The 20,123-nt window shown below is 44.1% G+C and overlaps 1 protein-coding gene across 1 annotated transcript; it reads left to right on the top strand.

Moving 5' to 3' along the window:
* The first annotated feature begins 1,271 nt into the window (after window positions 1-1,271).
* LOC149128584 (prostate and testis expressed protein 4-like) lies at window positions 1,272-18,683 on the top strand. Its single transcript, XM_089304331.1, has 3 exons — window positions 1,272-1,425; window positions 17,921-18,052; window positions 18,332-18,683. The coding sequence occupies exons 1-3, from the start codon at window positions 1,377-1,379 to the stop codon at window positions 18,451-18,453; spliced, it is 303 nt and encodes a 100-aa protein (XP_089160457.1). The 5' UTR covers window positions 1,272-1,376; the 3' UTR covers window positions 18,454-18,683.
* The last annotated feature ends 1,440 nt before the right edge of the window (window positions 18,684-20,123 follow it).

Here is a 20,123-nt window from a genome sequence, read left to right as displayed (position 1 = left end):
TCCCTGCCATTTTCATGGGAATAGTTTTGCTAACACAAGCATGGTTCAGATGGCACTTGGGATTCTCATATCCCACATTGGAGTGCCTGGGTCTCAGCCCCAGCTCTTCTCTCGATTCTATAATCTTATTAACGTGTACCCTGGGAGACAGCATGTAGTGGCCAAAATTGTTGGGTCTCTCCCCCATCTGGGAGACCTGGACTGAGTTCTCAGTTCCTGGCTTTGGCCTAACCTACTTCCAGCCATTTTGGGCATTTGGGGAGTGAACCAGCAGATCAGAATGCCATCTCTCTCTCCCTCTCCTTCTCCCTCTCCCTCTCCTACAAATAATTAAGATAAATTATTAGATTTTTTTTTTAAAGCAAGTTTGGAGCCTCTTGCTCTCTCGGCTTTCCTCCTTGCACATGGGATGATGCATCATGAAGGACCTTGGCCCTTGACAAATGTGGGTCTCCTGACCTTGGAATCCCCAGCCTTCAGAACTGTGAGTCAAATACATTCCTGTTCCTTATAAGTTACCTAATATGTGACAGTCTGCCATAGCAGCACAAAACAGTCGAAGACAGATGAGCAGACTCTCCATGACAGATGCTCTTCATAAGTTCTCACATGACAGCAGCGGACAAGGCATCCTCTTCCACTGCCTCGTCACGTGGTCCCCAAGCGTGTCCATTTAGCAGGTGCTGCCCTCTGACAGAGCAGCTCTTTCTTGGGCCAGATTTAGGTCCACCTCATTTGTCTCATCACGTGGCCCCAATCCCTATACTTCTCCTGATGGCTCACTGCACTTAATTACATCACCTCCTCTATTCACACCACTTCCACTTGCGCGATTTTCTGTCTGGTATCCTTTGATTTGCCCTTGTTCTGCATCCTGGACTCCCCCAAGTTATACATGAGGCTTGAGTTCTACCTGTAGTAGAGAGTGATGGGGCGAGGAGGACAGTGAGGTTGGAGAGAGCAGCAGAGGTGGAGGTAGGTAAGAAAGCGCTCAGGGACCTCAAGGCTTTGGGTGTGCCAAGTTCCCACTATCTCACTGGGATATGATTCCTCCTAGGTGCCATCAGCTTTTCTTTCAAAGACCATTTTTTCAGGTTCTCCCATCACTCTAAACAAACAAAAATAGAAAATAATTTCATCAGCTGAAAGGTTTACCGTGAGGAGCTCTCCCAGAGAGAAATTTCAGAAGCGCCTGTGACAGTCCTGCAGAGGGAATTGGTGTTGGAAAGAGCATGAGTTTATCAAAGACACTGATAGTGAACCCATTCTGCAGACAACTGGTCCCTGCCCCCACCCAGCGCTAGCATAAAGCCACAGCCCCAGCAAAGCTGGAACTCAGAGCAGCAGCCTGCAGACGGGACCTCCTTCCTGAGGACATGGACAAGCTGCTGGTGCTGGGAGTGGCTCTGTTCTGCCTGCTGGGTGGTGAGTGCTGGCTGTGCAGTGGTCTGTGAGCTGTGGGTGATGGTCTGTAAGTAGAGAGAGGTGGTTAGGGAAGTGCGCTATCTGCAGTTGCAGTCCTATGTACACCCTGACCCTTGACCACCCAAGGAAGAATTAACTCTTGAAAGCTGGGTATATTTCCATTATCTTTCCATAAAATGTGGGCACTTTTTTTTAAAACAAAATACAACATTAAAATTGTAGTAGGTTGGCCCTGGGATTTCTGGGTTTTGGCAAAAGTACCACATTCCAGAAAACCCTTTCTTCCCAAACATATACACATGGTTATACATTTATGTATATAAGAATAAACCTGAAGTATAGAAACTAAAATATTTGGTTTGATTAACTCTAGTTTATAGGTTATGGGTTATTGATTATTTTAATGTTTAAAAATTATTTATTTATTGTCATTTTAAGAAAGACAGAGCCAGACACCCAGAGAAGGATCTTCCGTCACTACTTCACCCTCCAAATGCTTGCAATAGCTGGGATCAGCCAGGTGGAAGGCTGGAAATCAATCCGAGTCTCCCATGTGGGTGGCAGGGACTCAAGTACTTGAGTCACGATCAAAGTTCTGTTATTTCTCATAGATTTAATTTTTAGAGAAATTTTGGGTTTTCAGCACAAGTGAGTGGAAAGTAGAGAGAGTCCCCATTCATCCTCTGCCCCCACAAATGCACAGCCTCCCTCACCATCAACATCCTGTACACAGTGATCCATTTGTTACAACTGAGAAACCACAAGAGTGCATCATTGTTTACTTTAGGTTCACTCTTGCCTTTGTACATTCTCTGGGTTTGGACAAATGTATAAATGTATATATGTATAAATATATGTATTATACATATGTATATATGTATAAATGTGTACAATGCCCAAGCTTGAATTTGTTAACCAGGAGAGTTAGTCATTTTAAACATTCTAAGTCATTTTAAAACAATGAAAATTCCATTCATCATCTTTGGCTCATCTCTGATCTTCTTGGTTAGTATCTGACCTAAATTGACCCGTGTAAATGGAAGAATTTGAGTTTAATTACTGTTTCTGTTTGCGTTGGTGTTTTTGTATAGATGCAAAGAGAAATAACCAGACTCACACAGTCAGCCAGATTCAGCTGTGTTTCACTTCTTTCCTTTATCATTCTCATTTTTGAGGTCCATGAACATACATTTAATCTTATGAATATTTGCCTTGGCACACACTAATCAGAATGGGGAAAGATTTTTTTAAAATAAATAAATAAGCAAAATAATCTTTGTTTTCATACCATATCTGTTTTCTGCTTTAAACGAGAGAGAGAAGGGCAAAGAGGAATGGTGGGGGTGGGGGGAGAGAATGAAGAAAAAAAGCAGAGAGGAGGGGCCAGTGCTGTGGCGCAGCAGGTAAAGCCAGCACGTGCAGTGCCATTAAAATGCCACTCTAAACAATATTTGGGTGCCCCTTTCCAAACAGAATGCTGCCTTTGAGTCCTGTGATATGGAAATGATGGGACAACCAGTCTTGGCCCCTTGCTGTAGTCCCATCATCCCTAAAACTAAGGGGCACCCATCTCCATTGTGTCTCAAGCCAATAACTCCAAGAAAGAGCCCTTGAGCAGATCCTAAACCCCTGAGCAGCCTGGAGAGACCAACAGCAAGAAGGTCACTGCTGATCACATCAGCCCAGTTCCTGATGCCCAGCCTCCCTCTGCCCTGGACTCTTCACCTCCTAACCCAGTCCAGCCTAGTAGCTCATCCACTAATGACAACTTGGCCATTTCTTCTGAGGAGCAGGAAGGGGAGGGGAGGAGAAAGGAGAGGGTGGTTGGAAGAGGGGACGAAGCCTTGGAAAGACTGCCGCCACATACGATGAAAGGAGGCTGTGGGCTGGATTGCTTCCTGGCCATAAACAAAAACTTTCTTTTAGACATAGGCCGTGGGTGTTTTCCCACCTCCCAAGCCCAGGGATTCTGTTCAGTGAGCCAGATCCTTTGGCCTAGTGGTCAAATGTGACTCCCCTGCCTCCGCCAATTCTCTTGAGCTTGCCATCAGATACAAGGGAGGCATGCCACCTAACCAGACATGCTGGACAGTGCCAAATGCAGGAGTGAGGGGCCCACCCAGTGCTGAGGCACCCAAGGACTAGTTCCCTTATCTAATTAGGGCTTGTGCTGAAATTCCTTGTCCCTCTGGGTCTCATTCACCCACCCATGGCATCCCCCTCTGCTGTAGCTCAAACTCTCCATGGAGATGGGCCAGAAATGGTCTCAAGAGACAGGTGTTTGACCTTAAAGGTTAAGATGCTAGTTAAGATGCCAGCGTCCCATACTGAAGCACCTGGGCTCAATATGGGCCCCCAGCTTATGATTTCAGCTTCCTGCTAATGTAGACCCTGGGACGCAGTGGTGCTGTGTGTCCACACACACACACACACACACACACACACACACACCAGAAACCCAAATTGCTATCCCAGCTCCCACCTTCCACCTGGCCCTGTCCCAGCTGCTACATTTGGGGAGTAAGACAGTGAATAAGAACTCTCTCTCTCTCTCTCTCTCTCTCTCTCTCTTCCTCCCTCCCTCCCTCCCTCCCTTCCTTCCTCTCTCTCTCTCTCTCTCTCTCTATCTCTCTCTCTCTCTCTCTATCTATCTCTCTCTCTCTCTCTCCCTCTCCCTCTCCTGCCCCTTCTCCCTTTAAAATTAAAAAAGTAGTCACTACAAGAAATTCTAACACAACTTTCCTCCCTGTCCTCCCTCTAGAGTCACTGCCTGCTGTGTTCCCACCAAATTCATCAGTATTTATCCACATACTTTTTTAAGATTTATTTATTTATTTATTTGAAAGTCAGAGTTACACAGAGAGAAGGAGAGGCAGAGAGAGAGAGAGGTCTTCCATCTGCTGGTTCACTCCCCCAGATGGCTGCAACAGCTAGAGCTGCGCTGATCCGAAGCCAGGAGCCAGGAGCTTCTTCTGGGTCTCCCACGCGGGTGCAGGGGCCCGGGGACTCAGGCCATCTACTGCTTTCCCAGGCCACAGCAGAGAGCTGGCTTGGAAGTGGAGCAGATGGGTCTCGAACCAGCGCCCATATGGGATGCTGGCGCTTCGGGCCAGGGCATTAACCCGCTGTGCCACAGCACTGGCCCCAAGCCATGTACATTTTAATCATGCATCATCTCACACAAACCTCAAGGAACCCCTGGCCGTGCTCGGGTGCCCTGATCTCGGCTTCAATAGTAATCCACTCTTACCTTTCTGCCTTCACATACCACACCGTAATGCATAGCTGGTGTCAGACTGCCTAACCAGACTGTAGCTTACCTGAAAGCAAAGGAAATTATCTCACTACCCTGTGAACACACAGCACACAGTGCCTGGAGGTACATATCCAGAAAGGTTTGGAGAGATACTACACAGGTCTCATTCAGCCCCGGCCTCCATGTGGACACTTCTTACAGATCTTTGTAAAAGGACTCAGTGAAAAGCTACTTTTCACAACTCATCAAAGCAACTACTCTCCTGTGCAAGGGTTAATTGGAAGTGGAAAACCAGGATAAAACTCCCACCTGCAGGAGGCAGAATCAGTGACCAAAACCATGACAACCTAGCAAAACCAAGGGATGTATTTGGCCCCAGTTGGGAGATCCCCATCCACCTCTTAAAGTTAAGGACAGAGGAAACAAGCCACCATTAGCTCTCATAGGCTCTTCTACGTCTGATTGGTAATTGGAGGGGAGGTGAAGGTTGGATTGTTAAGAGGCAGCAGTTGGATTATTTGGCTACTCCCCACCTCCTTCCATATCTAAAAGTTCAGGTCAGAAGACCGTGGATCTTAGGTGGCTCACGGTGGCATCACCCACGAGCGGGGCCTATTGTCCTATGGCAAGGATGCGTCCACTCCTGTATTTTGTGTTTCTCTCTCTGTTCTTCTAGCCAATCAAGCTGTTTACACAACTTGTGTCTCTTAGTTGCAAGGTACCTTGTTCACAATTCCCTTAGATATTCCTTCATTGTGAAGTAATACTGACACTGATTTATTTTTAGAGAACTGCTGCATTCAACTTTCTCTCATTTGTTGTCTCAGCTACCTAGAGAACTATCTTGCTTGTTAGTACAAAATGCTCTCTCTGTCCATCCCGCCAGTCAAGCTGTCTACAAATGTAAAGCCAAGTATCTATTTTTTCTAAGATTTATTTATTTATTTGAAAGGCATAGAACAGAGAGAGAAGAAAAGACAGATTTTCTATCTACTGGTTCACTCTCTAAATGCCTGCAACATCTAAGGCTGGGTCAGGCCAAAACCAGGAACCAGGAAATCCACTTGGGTCTCCCACATGGGTGACAGGGACCCAAGTACTTTGGGCCATCATCTGCTGCTTTCCCAGGTGCATTAGCAGGAAGCTGGGTTGGAACCAGAGCTGTTTCAATATGGCACACAGGCATCCCAAGGCAACGGTTTAATCCACTGGCCCCATCAAGTGCCTATTTAACAGCTGAGTTCTGCTCTTGAGCAATCTCCTCCTTTGACTCATGTGTCACTTTTTCTGAGCATTTTTATGGATCAGACAGTGTGATAAGCACTAGACCTTGCCTCACAAGTGACTGTGCTTTCTTAGAACTCCATGTGCCTTGCACCTCCTCCATCTCAGAGTCTTTACTGAAATGCTACTTCTCAGCCAGCACTGCGGCTCACTAGGCTAATCTTCCACCTGCGGGGCCGGCACACCAGGTTCTAGTCCTGGTTAGGGCACCAGATTCTGTCCCGGTGGCCCCTCTTCCAGGCCAGCCCTCTGCTGTGGCCCGGGAGTGCAGTGGAGGATGGCCCAAGTGTTTGGGCCCTGCACCCCATGGGAGACCAGGAGGAAACTGGCTTCAGAGCAGCACAGAGCGCCGGCCGTGGTGGCCATTTGGGGGGTGAACCAATGGAAGGAAGACCTTTCTCTCTGTCTCTTTCACTGTCTAACTCTGCCTGTCAAAAAAATTTAAAAAAAAAGAAATGCTACTTCTCATGGAAGTTTTGAAACTTTGCAATTCCACGTCCTTTTCCAGCATTCCATATCCCTCCTCGTCATTTACTTTTATCTGAAAGCTCATTTCAGTTATTAAAATATTTGTTGTTTTTCTCTTTCTGTAATCCACAACTTAAAGGCAAAGTTGGGGCAGAGCCAAGATGGCAGAATAGTGAGGGAACACACTGATAGTCCAAGAAAAAATAATTTAATAAAAGTGGAGTTACTTGGCCATCAGCCAAGCAGAAAAACCTGACTCTGATGGGGAGAAATAACAGGAGGTTAGGACCTAGTGAAGGTATGCAGCTAATGAACTGAGACTGTGAAAATCTGAGGGTGTGGGAGAGAACTCATGGAGTATACAAAGTTAGTAACCTTGGCAACCCAGCAGGAGACCCCAGAGAAATTTGAGACCACACTGAGGGCTGCATAGACCCTTTGTGTGGTACTTGGGGAAGAGCAGATGAATATTATACACACAGGGGCCAGATTTCATACATTGACTACCCTCAATTCCGCTCAGCTGTGCGGAATTACTTCCCTTCTGAGTTTAAAGAGAGAGAGAAAGAGAGAGAGAGAGAAACAACCTGGGTGAGTCGCCTTTGGCACACCCTTAACCCTGAAGAACCAAACAGAGCTCTCTGGCCACATCCATCACGGACTCTAAGGATCCATCAAAAGCAGACAGTCCACTTAATCTAGAGTCATAGTATAATGAGAAAAAACACCACAGTGAAGAAACCAAAGAATATCTCCACAATGCCAAGCAACAAATGCAGAAACTGAGGAAACAAGAACAAGGAAGACACTATGATGCCCCCAAATGAACAAGACACCGCAATTCAAGATTATGAAGATGATGAGATAGAAGAAATGAAAGAAATGGATCTCAAAAACTGGGTAAGAATATTAAGAAGTTCTCAAAAAAAATTCTTGAACTACAGAAATACTTACTGGACAGGATAAAAAATCTCTCTCACGAAAATGAAATATTAAGGAGGAATCAAAATGAAATGAAGCAACTAGTAGAACATGAAACTGTGATAGTGAAGACAAATCATAATGAAATGAAGAATTCAATAAATCAAATGAAAAACACATTAGAGAGCCTTAAAAACAGAGTCAGTGAAACAGAAGAGAGAATATTGGACTTAGAAGACAGAGCACAGGAAAGTATACAGTCAAACCAAAGAAAAGAAGAGGAAATTAGAAATCTAAAAAATATTGTTGAGAATCTACAGGATACTGTTAAAAAACCCAAGTTCTAGGAGTTCCTGAAGCATAGAGAGGGAGAAAGGATTAAAAGGTCTTTTTAGTGAGATACTAGCAGAAAATTTCCCGGGTTTGGAGAAGGACAGAGACATCCTAGTACAGGAAGCTCATAGAACCCCTAGGAAACATGACCAAAAGAGATCCTCACCACAACACGTTGTAGTTAAACTCACCACAGTCAAACATAAAGAAAAGATTCCAAAATGTGCAAGAGAGAAATGTCAGATTACTCTCAGAGGATCTCCAATTAGACTCACAGCTGACTTCTCATCATAAACCCTACAAGCTAGAAGGGAATGGCGAGACATAGCCCAGGTACTAAGAGAGAAAAACTGCCAGCCCAGAATATTATATCCTGCAAAGCTCTCATTTGTGAATGAAGGTGAAATAAAGACCTTTCATAGCAAACAGAAATTGAAAGAATTTGTCGCCACTCATCCAGCCCTGCAAAAAATGCTTAAAGATGTGCTACACACAGAAAAATAGACATACAGACATCAATATGAAAGAAGGTAAAGGAAGAAAACCTCACAGTAAAAGATCACAGGAAGTTCAAAGCATATACTAGAAAATACCTTTGGGAAAATGGCAGGGCAAAGTTACTACTTATCAATAGTCACATTGAACATTAATGGACTCAACTCTACAGTTAAAAGACACAGACTGGCTGAATGGATTAAGGAACAAAACCCATCTATTTGCTGCCTACAATAAATACATCTTTCCAACAAAGATGCGTGCAGACTGAAAGTGAAAGGTTGGAAAAAGATATTCCATGCCAACAGAAACCAAAAAACAGGTGTAGCCATATTAATATTAGAGAAAATAAACTTTAACACAAAAACTGTTAAGAGAGACAAAGAGGGGCACTATATAATGATTAAGGGTTCAATTCAACAGGAAGATGTAACTATTATGAATGCATATGCACCTAATTACAGGGCACCGGTTTATTTAAAAAATATGTTAAGAGACTTAAAGGAAGACTTAGATTCTAATAAGAGTGCTGGGGGAATTCAGTACTCCACTCTCAGAAATAGACAGATCAGCAGGACATAAGATCAACAAGGAAACAGGATATTTCATCAACACTATTGCCCAGATGGATCTAACAGATATCTGCAGAACTTTGAATCCTACATTTAAACAATTTACATTCTTATTAGCAGTGCATGGAACCTTCTCCAGGATTGACCACATACTAGGCCATAAAGCAAGTCTCAGCAAATTCAAAAGAATTAGAATCATACCATGCAGCTTCTCAGACCACAGCGGAATTAAGCTGGAAATTAGCAACTCAGGAAACCCTATTAAGTATGCAAACACATGGAGACTGAACAACATACTCCTGAATGAACACTGGGTCATAGAAGAAATCAAAAGAAAAATCAAAAACTTTCTGGAAGTAAATGAGGATAACAGCACAACATACCAAAACTTATGGGATGCAGCAAAAGCAGTGTTAAGAGGAAAGTTTATATCAATAGGTGCCTACATCAAGAAATTGGAAAGGCACCAAATAGATGAGCTTTCAACACATCTCAAGGATCTAGAAAAACTGCAGCAAACCAGACCCAAATCTAGTAGGAGAAGAGAAATAATTAAAATCAGAGAAGAAATCAACAGGATTGAATCAAAAAAAAAAAACATTACAAAAAATTAGCCAAACGAGGAGTTGGTTTTTTGAAAAAATAAACAAAATTGACACCCCATTGGCCCAACTAACTAAAAAAAGAAAAGACCCAAATCAATAAAATCAGAGATGAAAAAGGAAATGAAACAACAGACACTACAGAAATAAAAAGAATCATCAGAAATTACTACAAGGACTTGCATGCCAGCAAACAGGGAAATCTATCAGAAATGGATAGATTTCTGGACACATGCAATCTACCTAAATTGAACCATGAAGACATAGAAAACCTAAACAGACCCATAACTGAGACAGAAATTAAAACAGTAATAAAGGCCCTCCCAACAAAGAAAAGCCCAGGACCAGATGGATTCACTGCTGAATTCTACCAGACATTTAAAGAAGAACTAACTCCAATTCTTCTCAAACTATTCAGAACAATCGAAGAAGAGGGAATCCTCCCAAATTCTTTCTATGAAGCCAGCATCACTTTAATCCCTAAGCTGGAGAAAGATGCAGCATTAAAAGAAAATTACAGACCAATATCCCTGATGAACATAGACTCAAAAATCCTCAGTACAATTCTGGCCAATAGATTGCAACAACACATCAGAAAAATCATCCACCCAGACCAAGTGGGATTTATCCCTGGTATGCAGGGGTCGTTCAGTGTTTGCAAATCAATCAATGTGATTCACCACATTAACAGACTGCAGAAAAAAAACATACTATTATCTTAAGATGCAGAGAAAGCATTCAATAAAATTCAACACACTTTCATGATGAAAACTCTAAGCAAATTAAGTATAGAAGGAACATTCCTCAATATAATCAAAGCAATTTATGAAAAACCCATGGCCAGCCGGCGCCGTGGCTCAATAGGCTAATCCTCCACCTTGCGGCGCCGGCACACCGGGTTCTAGTCCCGGTTGGGGCGCCGGATTCTGTCCCGGTTGCCCCTCTTCCAGGCCAGCTCTCTGCTATGGCCAGGGAGTGCAGTGGAGGATGGCCCAGGTGCTTGGGCCCTGCACCCCATGGGAGACCAGGAAAAGCACCAGGATCCTGGCTCCTGCCATCGGATCAGCGCGGTGCGCCGGCTGCAGCGGCGGCCATTGGAGGGTGAACCAACGGCAAAGGAAGACCTTTCTCTCTGTCTCTCTCTCTCACTGTCCACTCTGCCTGTCAAAAAAAAAAAAAAAGAATAAAAAAAAATATTAAAAAAAAAGAAAAACCCTTGGCCAGCATCCTACTGAATGGGGAAAAGTTGGAAGCATTTCCACTGAGATCTGGTACCAGACAGGGATGCCCACTCTCACCACTGCTATTCAATATATTTCTGGAAGTTCTAGCCAGAGCTATTAGGCAAAAAAAAGAAATTAAAGGGATACAAATTGGGAAGGAAGAACTCAAACTATCCCTCTTTGCAGATGATATGATTCTTTATTTAGGGGACCCAAAGAACTTTACTAAGAGACTATTGGAACTCATAGAAGAGTTCGGCAAAGTGGCAAGATATAAAATCAATGCACAAAAATCAACAGCCTTTGTATACACAGGCAGTGCCACGACTGAGAAAGAACTGCTAAGATCAATCCCATTCAAAATATCCACAAAAACAATCAAATACCTTGGAATAAACTTAACCAAGGACGTTAAAGATCTCTATGATGAGAATTACAAATCTTAAAGAAAGAAATAGAAGAGGATACCAGAAAATGGAAAAATCTTCCATGCTCATGGATTGGAAGAATCAACATCATCAAAATGTCCATTCTCCCAAAAGCAATTTATAGATTGAATGCAATACCAATCAAAATACCAAAGACATTCTTCTCAGATCTAGAAAAAATGATGCTGAAATTCATATGGGGACTCAGGAGACCTCAAATAGCTAAAGCAATCATGTACAACAAAAACAAAGCTGGAGGCATCACAATACCAGATTTCAGGACATACTACAGGGCAGCAGGGCAGCTGAAATCAAAACAGCATGGTACTGGTACAGAAACAGATGGATAGACCAATGGAACAGAACAGAAACACCAGAAGTCAACCCAAGCATCTACAGCCAACTTATTTTTTTCTTTTTTTCTTTTTTCTTTCTTTTTTTTTTTTTTTTTTTGACAGGCAGAGTGGACAGTGAGAGAGAGAGACAGAGAGAAAGGTCTTCCTTTGCCGTTGGTTCACCCTACAATGGCCGCCGCGGCTGGTGTGCTGCAGCCGGCGCACCATGCTGATCTGATGGCAGGAGCCAGGTACTTATCCTGGTCTCCCATGGGGTGCAGGGCCCAAGCACTTGGGTCATCCTCCACTGCACTTCCGGGCCACAGCAGAGAGCTGGACTGAAAGAGGGGCAACCGGGACAGAATCCGGCGCCCTGACCGGGACTAGAACCTGGTGTGTCGGCACCCCAAGGCGGAGGATTAGCCTAGTGAGCTGCGGCGCTGGCCTCAACTTATATTTGATCAAGGATCCAAAACCAATTCCTGGAGCAAGGACAGTCTATTCAATAAATGGTGCTGGGAAAACTGGATTTCCATGTGTAGAAGCATGAAGCAAGACCCTACCTTTCACAAAAATCCATTCAACATGGATTAAAGACCTAAATCTACGACCCTACACCATCAAATTATTAGAGAACATTGGAGAACCCCTGCAAGATATAGGTACAGACAAAGACTTCTTGTAAAAGACCCTGGAAGCACAGGCAGTCAAAGCCAAAATTAACATTTGGAATTGCATCAATTTGAGAAGTTTCTGTACTGCAAAAGAAACAGTCAGGAAAGTGAAGAGGCAACCCAGAGAATGGGAAAAAATATTTGCAAACTATGCAACAGATAAAAGATTAATAACCAGAATCTACAAAGAGATCAAGAAACTCCACAACAACAAAATAAACAACCCACTTAAGAGATGGGCCAAGGACCTCAATAGACATTTTTCAAGAGAGGAAATCCAAATAGGCAACAGACACATGAAAAAATGTTCAAGATCACTAGCAATCAGGGAAATGTAAATCAAAACCACAATGAGATTTCACCTCACCCCAGTTAGAATGGCTCACATTCAGAAATCTACCAACAATAGATGCTGGAGAGGATGTGAGGAAAAAGGGACACTAACCCACTGCTGGTGGGAATGCAAACTGGTCAAGCCACTATGGAAGTCAGTCTGGAGATTCCTCAGAAACCTGAATATAACCCTACCATACAACCCAGCCATCCCACTCCTTGGAATTTACCCAAAGGTAATTAAATTGGCAAACAAAAAAGAGGTCTGCACCCTAATGTTTATTGCAGTTCAATTCACAATAGCTAAGACCTGGAATCAACCTAAATGTCCATCAACAGTAGACTGGATAAAGAAATTATGGGACATGTACTCTGTAGAATACTATACAGCAGTAAAAAAAATGAAATCTGGTCATTTGTAACAAGATGGAGGAATCTGGAATACATCATGCTGATTGAAATAAGCCAGTCCCTAAGGGACAAATATCATATGTTCTCCCTGATTGGTGACAACTAACTGAGCACCAAAAAGGAAACCTGTTGAAGTGAAATGGACACTATGAGAATCAGTGACTTGATCAGCCCTTGTCCTGACTGTTGAACAACTTAATATTTTATCCCTTTTAGTATTTTTTTGTTCTTCTTGATACTATTGGTTGAACTCTGTAATTAACACACAATTATTCTTAGGTGTTGAAATTTAACTGAAAAGTGATTCCTGTTAAATATAAGAGTGGGAATAAGAGAGGAAGGATATGTACAGTTTGGGATATGCTCAGTCAGATTTACCCCTAATGGTAGAGCTAGAAACGTGCCAGGGGATTCCAATTCAATCCCATCAAGGTGGCATGTACCAATGCCATCTCACTAGTCCAAGTGATCAATTTCAGTTCATAATTGATCCTAATGATAGGATTAAGAGTCAAAGGGATCACATAAACAAGACTAGTGTCTGAAAATACTAACTGATAGAATAAAAAAGGGAGAGAACGATCCAACATGGGAAGCGGGATACACAGCAGACTCATAGAATGGTGGATGTCCTAAACAGCACTCTGGCCTCAGAATCAGCCCTTAGGGCATTTGGATCTGGCTGAAAAGCCCATGAGAGTATTTCAGGCATGGAATGCCAACACACTCTGGCAAAAAAAAAAAAAATAAGAGTTGGAGAACTCAAAAGGCTTCCATAGCCTTGGAAACTCACGACTGGAGCATAGGGAGATTACTGATGCCATAAACAAGAGTGTCAATTTGTAAAGTCAACAACAGGAGTCACTGTGCACTTACTCCTCATGTAGGATCTCCGTCCTTAATGTGCTGTACATTGAGATTTAATGCTATAACGAGTACTCAGACAGTATTTTTTATTTTGTGTTTCTATGTGGGTGCAAACTGTTGAAATCTTTACTTAATGTATACTAAACTGATCTTCTGTATAGAAAATTGAAAATGAATCTTGATATGAATGGAAGGGAAGAGAGAGCGGGAAAGGGGAGGGTTGCGGGTGGGAGGGAAGTCATCGGTGGTGGGGGGGGGAGCCAATGTAGTCCATAAGCTGTACTTTGGAAATCTATATTCATGAAATAAAAGTTAAAAAAAAAAGTACAAAAAAAAGTTTAAAAAAGGCGAAGTTTATGTTTTGATTTGTTCTTATTTTTTGTTTGCTTATTTGGGTTTTCTGATTTTTTTGCTTTCATTTTATTTCAAATCAGAGATAGAGATAGAAATATAGGAGGGGCTATCGCTGTGGCATAGTGGGTAAAGTTACTGTGCCGGCATTGTAAAGGCACTGTGCCTGCAGTACTGGCATCCCATATGGGCACCGTTTGAGTCCTGGCTGCTCCACTTCTGATCCAGCTCTCTGCTATGGCCTGAGAAGGCAGTAGAGGATGGCCCAAGTCTTTGAGCCCCTGCACCCATGTGGGAGACCTGGAAGAAGCTCCTGGCTCTTGGTTTCGGATCGGCACAGCTCCGGCCATTGCAGCCAACTGCGGAGTGAACCAGTGGATGGAGGATCTCTCTCTCTCTCTCTCTCTCTCTCTCTCTCTCTCTGCCTCTCCTTCTCTCTGTGTGTAACTCTAACTTTAAAATAAATAAATCTTTAAAATAAAGAAATGGAGGGAGGGAGAAGGAGGGGGAGGGGGAGAGAAAGAGAGAGAGAGAAATCTTCCATCCACTGGTTCACTCCCAGAATGTTGGCAATAGCCATGACTGGGCCATGCTGAAGCCAGGAGTCCGGGACTCCATCTGGGCCATCCTCGTGTGTGGCAGACCTGACGACCTGAGCCTCACCTTCTGTCTCCAGGATGCACATTAGCAGGAAGCTGAGTCAGAATCTCAGGAGCCAGAGCTTGAACTAGACGCTGCAGTATGGGGAGCAGGTGCCCCAAGCAACAGTTTAACAGTCACACACCTGCCCCTCTGAAGGGTCATTTTTTCACTGCCGAATCCCCAGCAGTTAAAATAACCACTCACTCTCTGTGGAATGAATGAATGAATATTCACTGCAACTGTGTGAGATTCACAGATGGGATAAATGATGGTTCAGGAAATATTGAATTTGCCAAATAGATCCCGGAGCTGAAGTGGAGCCAGGCCTGCCTGTCACTGGACCTTGGGTTTCAATCAGGCATTCAGCGGCCTCTCCTCTGCCTTTTCTACCACTTCCTCCTCTAATTCCTTCCTGCCCTCCATCCATCTCCGTTTCCTTTCTATACCTTTTCTTCCCTATTTTTCTGTCCATTTTGCTTATGTTCCCTGGATTCTGCTTCTCTAGATTCCCTGTGTTTCGTCCATTTTTCTCCTGTGCCTTTCCCCTCAAGGAAGTTCAGAAATGTGACTTGTCTTCAGCAAGTTCAGGAACAGTCAAAACTGATGAATTGGTTCCCATAATCAAAGTACAAAAACCAGTTAGTTTCTGTATCATTTTTAAAGAGCTTTGAACAGAATGGTAATCACTGTTTAAAGTTGTCTGGTGTTTCATTAAATAGCTGGGCCAAAATTGATTTCACATTTCACTCAGCACTGGATGTTTAGATGGTTCCCAAATTTTTGTGGGCAGAAACATGTTAAAAATAAACATCTGAATATATATTTCCTTTTACCCATTTATCTATTTTAAACAGGTGAAATAAATAATACGTAAACATGGACAAAAGTTAAACTGTGCAGCATAGCATAAGAGCCAGTATCAGTCTTATCCTAATCCCTCCTCTTTGGAAGCCATCAGTACTTCACGGTTTTTGTGTATCCTTCAAAGAATATTTTATAGCCATATAAGTTTGTGTACCCTCACTTTTCACACAAATACATTATTACAGTTATGTCCCCCCCCCCAAATTTATATGTTGAAATCCTAACCACCAGTACCTCAGAATGTGAGTGCTTTCAGGAAACAGCCTTTGAGGCATGATTAAAATGAGCCACTTTGTCGAAGAAGGAGATACCTTTCTCTAAAGGGAGGAGAAAACTTCCTCTTTGCTTAAAGCCCTATCTAAATACTGACAGAGTTTGTGGACTCAAGAGGCTTCCATAGCCTTGGCAGCTCATGACAAGAGCCTCGGGTGATCACTGACGTCATAAATAAGAGTGTCATTTGTTAAATCAACAACAGGAGTCACTGTGCACTTACTCCCCATGTAGGACCTCTGTCCTTAATGAGGTGTGCCTTGAGAATAATGGTAAAACCAATATTCAAACAGTGCTTTATACCTAGTGTGTCTGTGTGGGTGCAAACTGTTGAAATTTTTACTTAGTATAGAGTTGTTCTTCTGTATCTAAAGATAATTAAAAATCAATCTTAATGAAAAATGGGACGGGAGAGGGGGAGGGAGGTGGGACGGGAGTGGGGGTGGGAGGACAGGTATGGGGGGAAGAGCTACTATAGTCCTAAAGCTGTACCTATGAAATTTGTATTTATTAAATAAAAGCTTTCTAAATAAAAATAGATAGTTAGATATATAAAATAAAATAAAATAAAAAAGCCCCTTGGAGTGGCCCTAATCTCACTTAGCAGCACCTTTATAAGAAGAAGAAATGTAGACACACAGAGACCCCAGGGATGCATGAACGCAGGGGAAACCCAGAGAACACAGCTGACAGTCTCCTGTCAGACAAAAAGAGAGACCTCAAGAGAAGCCAAAACATACAGCATCTTGATCCTGGACTCCTAACACTGTAAGAATATAAAGTCCTGTTGTTTAAGCCTCAGGTCTGTGGTTTGTAGCTATGGCGGCCTTTGCAAACCAAGACAGGTGTCCTGGCAGAGCCACAGTCTAGACCTTGTTTCCTCACCATCTAACAGTGGAGATAACATTATCTCTGTGTGGTTGTAATGCACATTTCCATCTTATAATTCATGGAATTCCCAAGATATTTAGTTAATTATTTTGTATGAATATTATCTACTAATATAGAAGAAAATACTCTTTGTCAAGAAATAAAGGAAGGCCAGCACCGCGGCTCACTTGGCTAATCCTCCACCTGCGGTGCCAGCACCCCAGGTTCTAGTCCCGGTTGGGGCGCCGAATTCTGTCGCAGTTGCTCCCCTTCCAGTCCAGCTCTCTGCTGTGGCCCGGGAGGGCAGTGGAGGATGGCCCAAGTGCTTGGGTCCCTGCACCCTCATAATAGACCAGGAGGAAGCACTTGGCTCCTGACTTCGATCGGTGCAGCGCGCCGGCCGTAGCAGCCATTTGGTGGGTGACCAACAGAAAAGGAAGACCTTTCTCTTTCTCTCTCTCTCTCTCTCTCTCTCTAACTCTGCTTGTCAAAAAAAGAAATAAAGGAAAAGATGGGATTTATGTTTCATAAGTTTTAGTTATGCCTAAGTGTCCAACTCTATTGCTTGTTTTCTTAGATGCTCCCTTAATTAATGATAAAACTTGTTCTCAAGGACTTACTTTCTTCTAATGTATTAAGTGGAGGATATTCATATGTCTCATAAGTTAATAGCTATGTCTAAGTGCTCTTGCCCAAGTCCTTGGGCCCCTACACTTGCGTGGGAGACCGGCAACAAGCTCCCAGCTCCTGACTTCAGATCAGCCCAGCTCCGGCCATTGCAGCCATTTAAGGAGTGAACCAGTGGATGAAATATCTCTCTCTCTCTCTGTAACTCTGCATTTCAAATAAATAAATAAATCTTTAAAAAAATAAATACAGTTGATAGATGAGTTTAAAATGTTACACATTGATTGTAAATTCACGGAACAGACAGTCACTTCCACTGGCCTCCTTCTGGGTCCAAAGAAAACTTTCAAATGGAGAATGGGACTGGGTAAGATCTGAATCCTGGGTCGAAGGCTGCCCATGTCCAGTTCTCCAGAAGAAATCTGAACAGGACCACTATGCTTGCAGCCCAATCCTGGCCCAAGACCACCAGGTCTCTGTAGTCTAGAAGTCCACCACTGCTTCTCCTAACCCTCCAGGAAAAACAAGCCTGCCATGGCCAGCCTGCCTCCTGCCATCCTCCTCTGCACTGACCACTGGTCAGGGACAGCCTCAGCATATGGACAGAGGGAGATTTTCAGGTAGAATGTCACCTCATTCTCTGTCTCCCCTCTGTTCTCTCTCCAGGGTCTGTGGCCACAGAATGCAGAGTATGCGCGTTTTATTACCACAACTCTTGTATTCAGGGGAAGGGAAGCTGCACTCTGAAAGAAAATGAATCCTGTGTGAGACTGGACATAATAAAGGAAGACTACCACAGTAAGTCAGGGGCTAGGTTTCCAGCCTTCCAGAACCAGAGTGTGTCTGGGGATGTTTCGGTCCTTTCTCAGCAGTCTGAGGCATGGCTCCCGCCAAACCACCACTCAACAACTGTAGAAAGCAACAAGTCCCAGGAGGCCAGGGCCATGGGAGGAGGAGAGCTAATGCACAGACCTTGGAGGACCTCTTTCCTCAGGTGCCTGCGGGAGAGTCTGTGAGAAAGGAAACACAGAGGCACTAGGATGTGAACTGACCTTATTGATCTTGCTCTAACACTAGGAAATGAAGATGTGGCCATAATGGGGTGTCAGAAGAACTGCAGGCCTCTTGACCTTCACAAGAAGAGCATTGTTTCAAACACCAGATGCTGCCAAGATAAAGACTTCTGCAATGAGTTTTAGCAACGGCTTCAGCTCCCTCTCAGTTCCTGCTCTATGGGTGTAGCAGGTAGGGAACATTGGCAGTAGTCATTCTGTTCTCTGGCTGTGCATCCTTCGATGGTGGGGCCCTTGCACAAATTATCTCTATGGAGAGCAATGGACCCACTCAGTCCCTTTCCCTTTTCCTTACACATCCCTGCTTCCTGTTTTCTCAATAAAATCCACGTGCATCAAATATGAGAGACATGTTTGTGGGGAGCAACTGGGAGCAACTCGGACCAGACTAAGTTACTGGAATTAAGACTTATTCTATGCATCTGCTCTCCCACAATATGGCGCTGGGAGAGGAGGAAACAGCTTCTACACAGCTGCCTACAGTTCAACCAATAAACTGTAGGACCTGCTCCTGATTGGAGGAGAGCAGCATACTCAGCATGTGGGTAGCAGAGTTGGGATTGGTGGAAGAGGACTATAAAGGAGGAGAGAGACAACATGCACCAGGAACATCTATCTGAAGGAACACCTGTGCAGCCCCCGAGAGAGCCGGCCGGCGGTGTGCCACTCCCCCGCGGAAGTGGGGAAAGTGGCAGGGGGAACCGCCCTTCCACGGAGGTGGAAGGGATGGTAGCCAACCCGGGAAGAACCAGCAGCAAACCCAGGAAAGGCCGAGCAGACAAAAGAACAGCGCAGGGTCCTGTGTCGTTCCTCCACGAAGAGGGGGAGCGACACATGTTCCCTGAATTGTTCCCTGGTCTAAGGCAGTTGTGTGTCCAGCATCCCAGGTCTGCCTTCTCACTGGGAAGAAGTGGATAACAATGAAGGGGAAGAGGATATAGAAAAAGAAGCAAGAAAGAAATGGAGCGAGGATGGCATCTGAGTTCTTCAGGGTGCAAATGAGAGGACTCAGAGAACAACTGTCAGCTACCCACTGGACACGGTTTCCAAGCTGACTGGAGAACACAGGGACAGAAATGCCTGCAAGAATGAGAACTCTCCTGAGATCCTAAGATCAGCCTTGACTTGGGAAGGCTTCATCAAGTAGACCAGCCTAGCTCATTGGAGGGAGGAGTGATTCTGAATTTGAAAGGCAGAGAGACAATCAGAGGTGCAGAGGGCTATTTCATCATCTGGTTTGCTCCCCAAATGCAGTAGTAGCCAGGCCTGGACCAGGCCAAGGCCCAGAACAGGGTCTCCCATGGGTGGCATAGACCCAAGGATTTGATCCACCATCTTCTGCCCCTCAGAGGGCACATCAGCAGGAAGCTGGATTGGAAGTGGAGCATCTGGGACACAAGCTAAGCACTGCCGTGGGCCGTGGGCATCCTGAACCACTCGCTGTGCCAAATGCTCCTGTCTTTCCGTGTGAGGCTTTAAAGGCAAAATCTTTGTGGAGAGAATTCAGGGGTCCCTGGATCAGGTGTGCTTAGGATCAGTTTCTCCAGGGGAGATTCAAGACTTGGAGGCCCCACAAGTGGCCAGAACACCACATCCTTCTCTTTAACCCTAATTACCCGTGGCAAAGAAGCAAAGAAGAAATACTGAGGAAGCCAAGGGTGAAATGGCTCATTTGAGTACATTCTAGGATGGGAGAGAACAGTACCTTCTGGTGGGCAGCTAGGCAGAAGGGACACGTGACAGAACAAGTCGTATAGTTATCCTCAAATGAACGAGCAGCATGGTCATTAACTGAG

The sequence above is a fragment of the Oryctolagus cuniculus genome, chromosome 1, assembly GCF_051225735.1.
Source record: "Oryctolagus cuniculus isolate XC-2025 breed Fujian yellow rabbit chromosome 1, ASM5122573v1, whole genome shotgun sequence".
Lineage (NCBI taxonomy): Eukaryota > Metazoa > Chordata > Mammalia > Lagomorpha > Leporidae > Oryctolagus > Oryctolagus cuniculus.
Note: the sequence above shows the minus strand (reverse complement) of the source record. Positions and strands in the feature narration are given on the sequence as shown.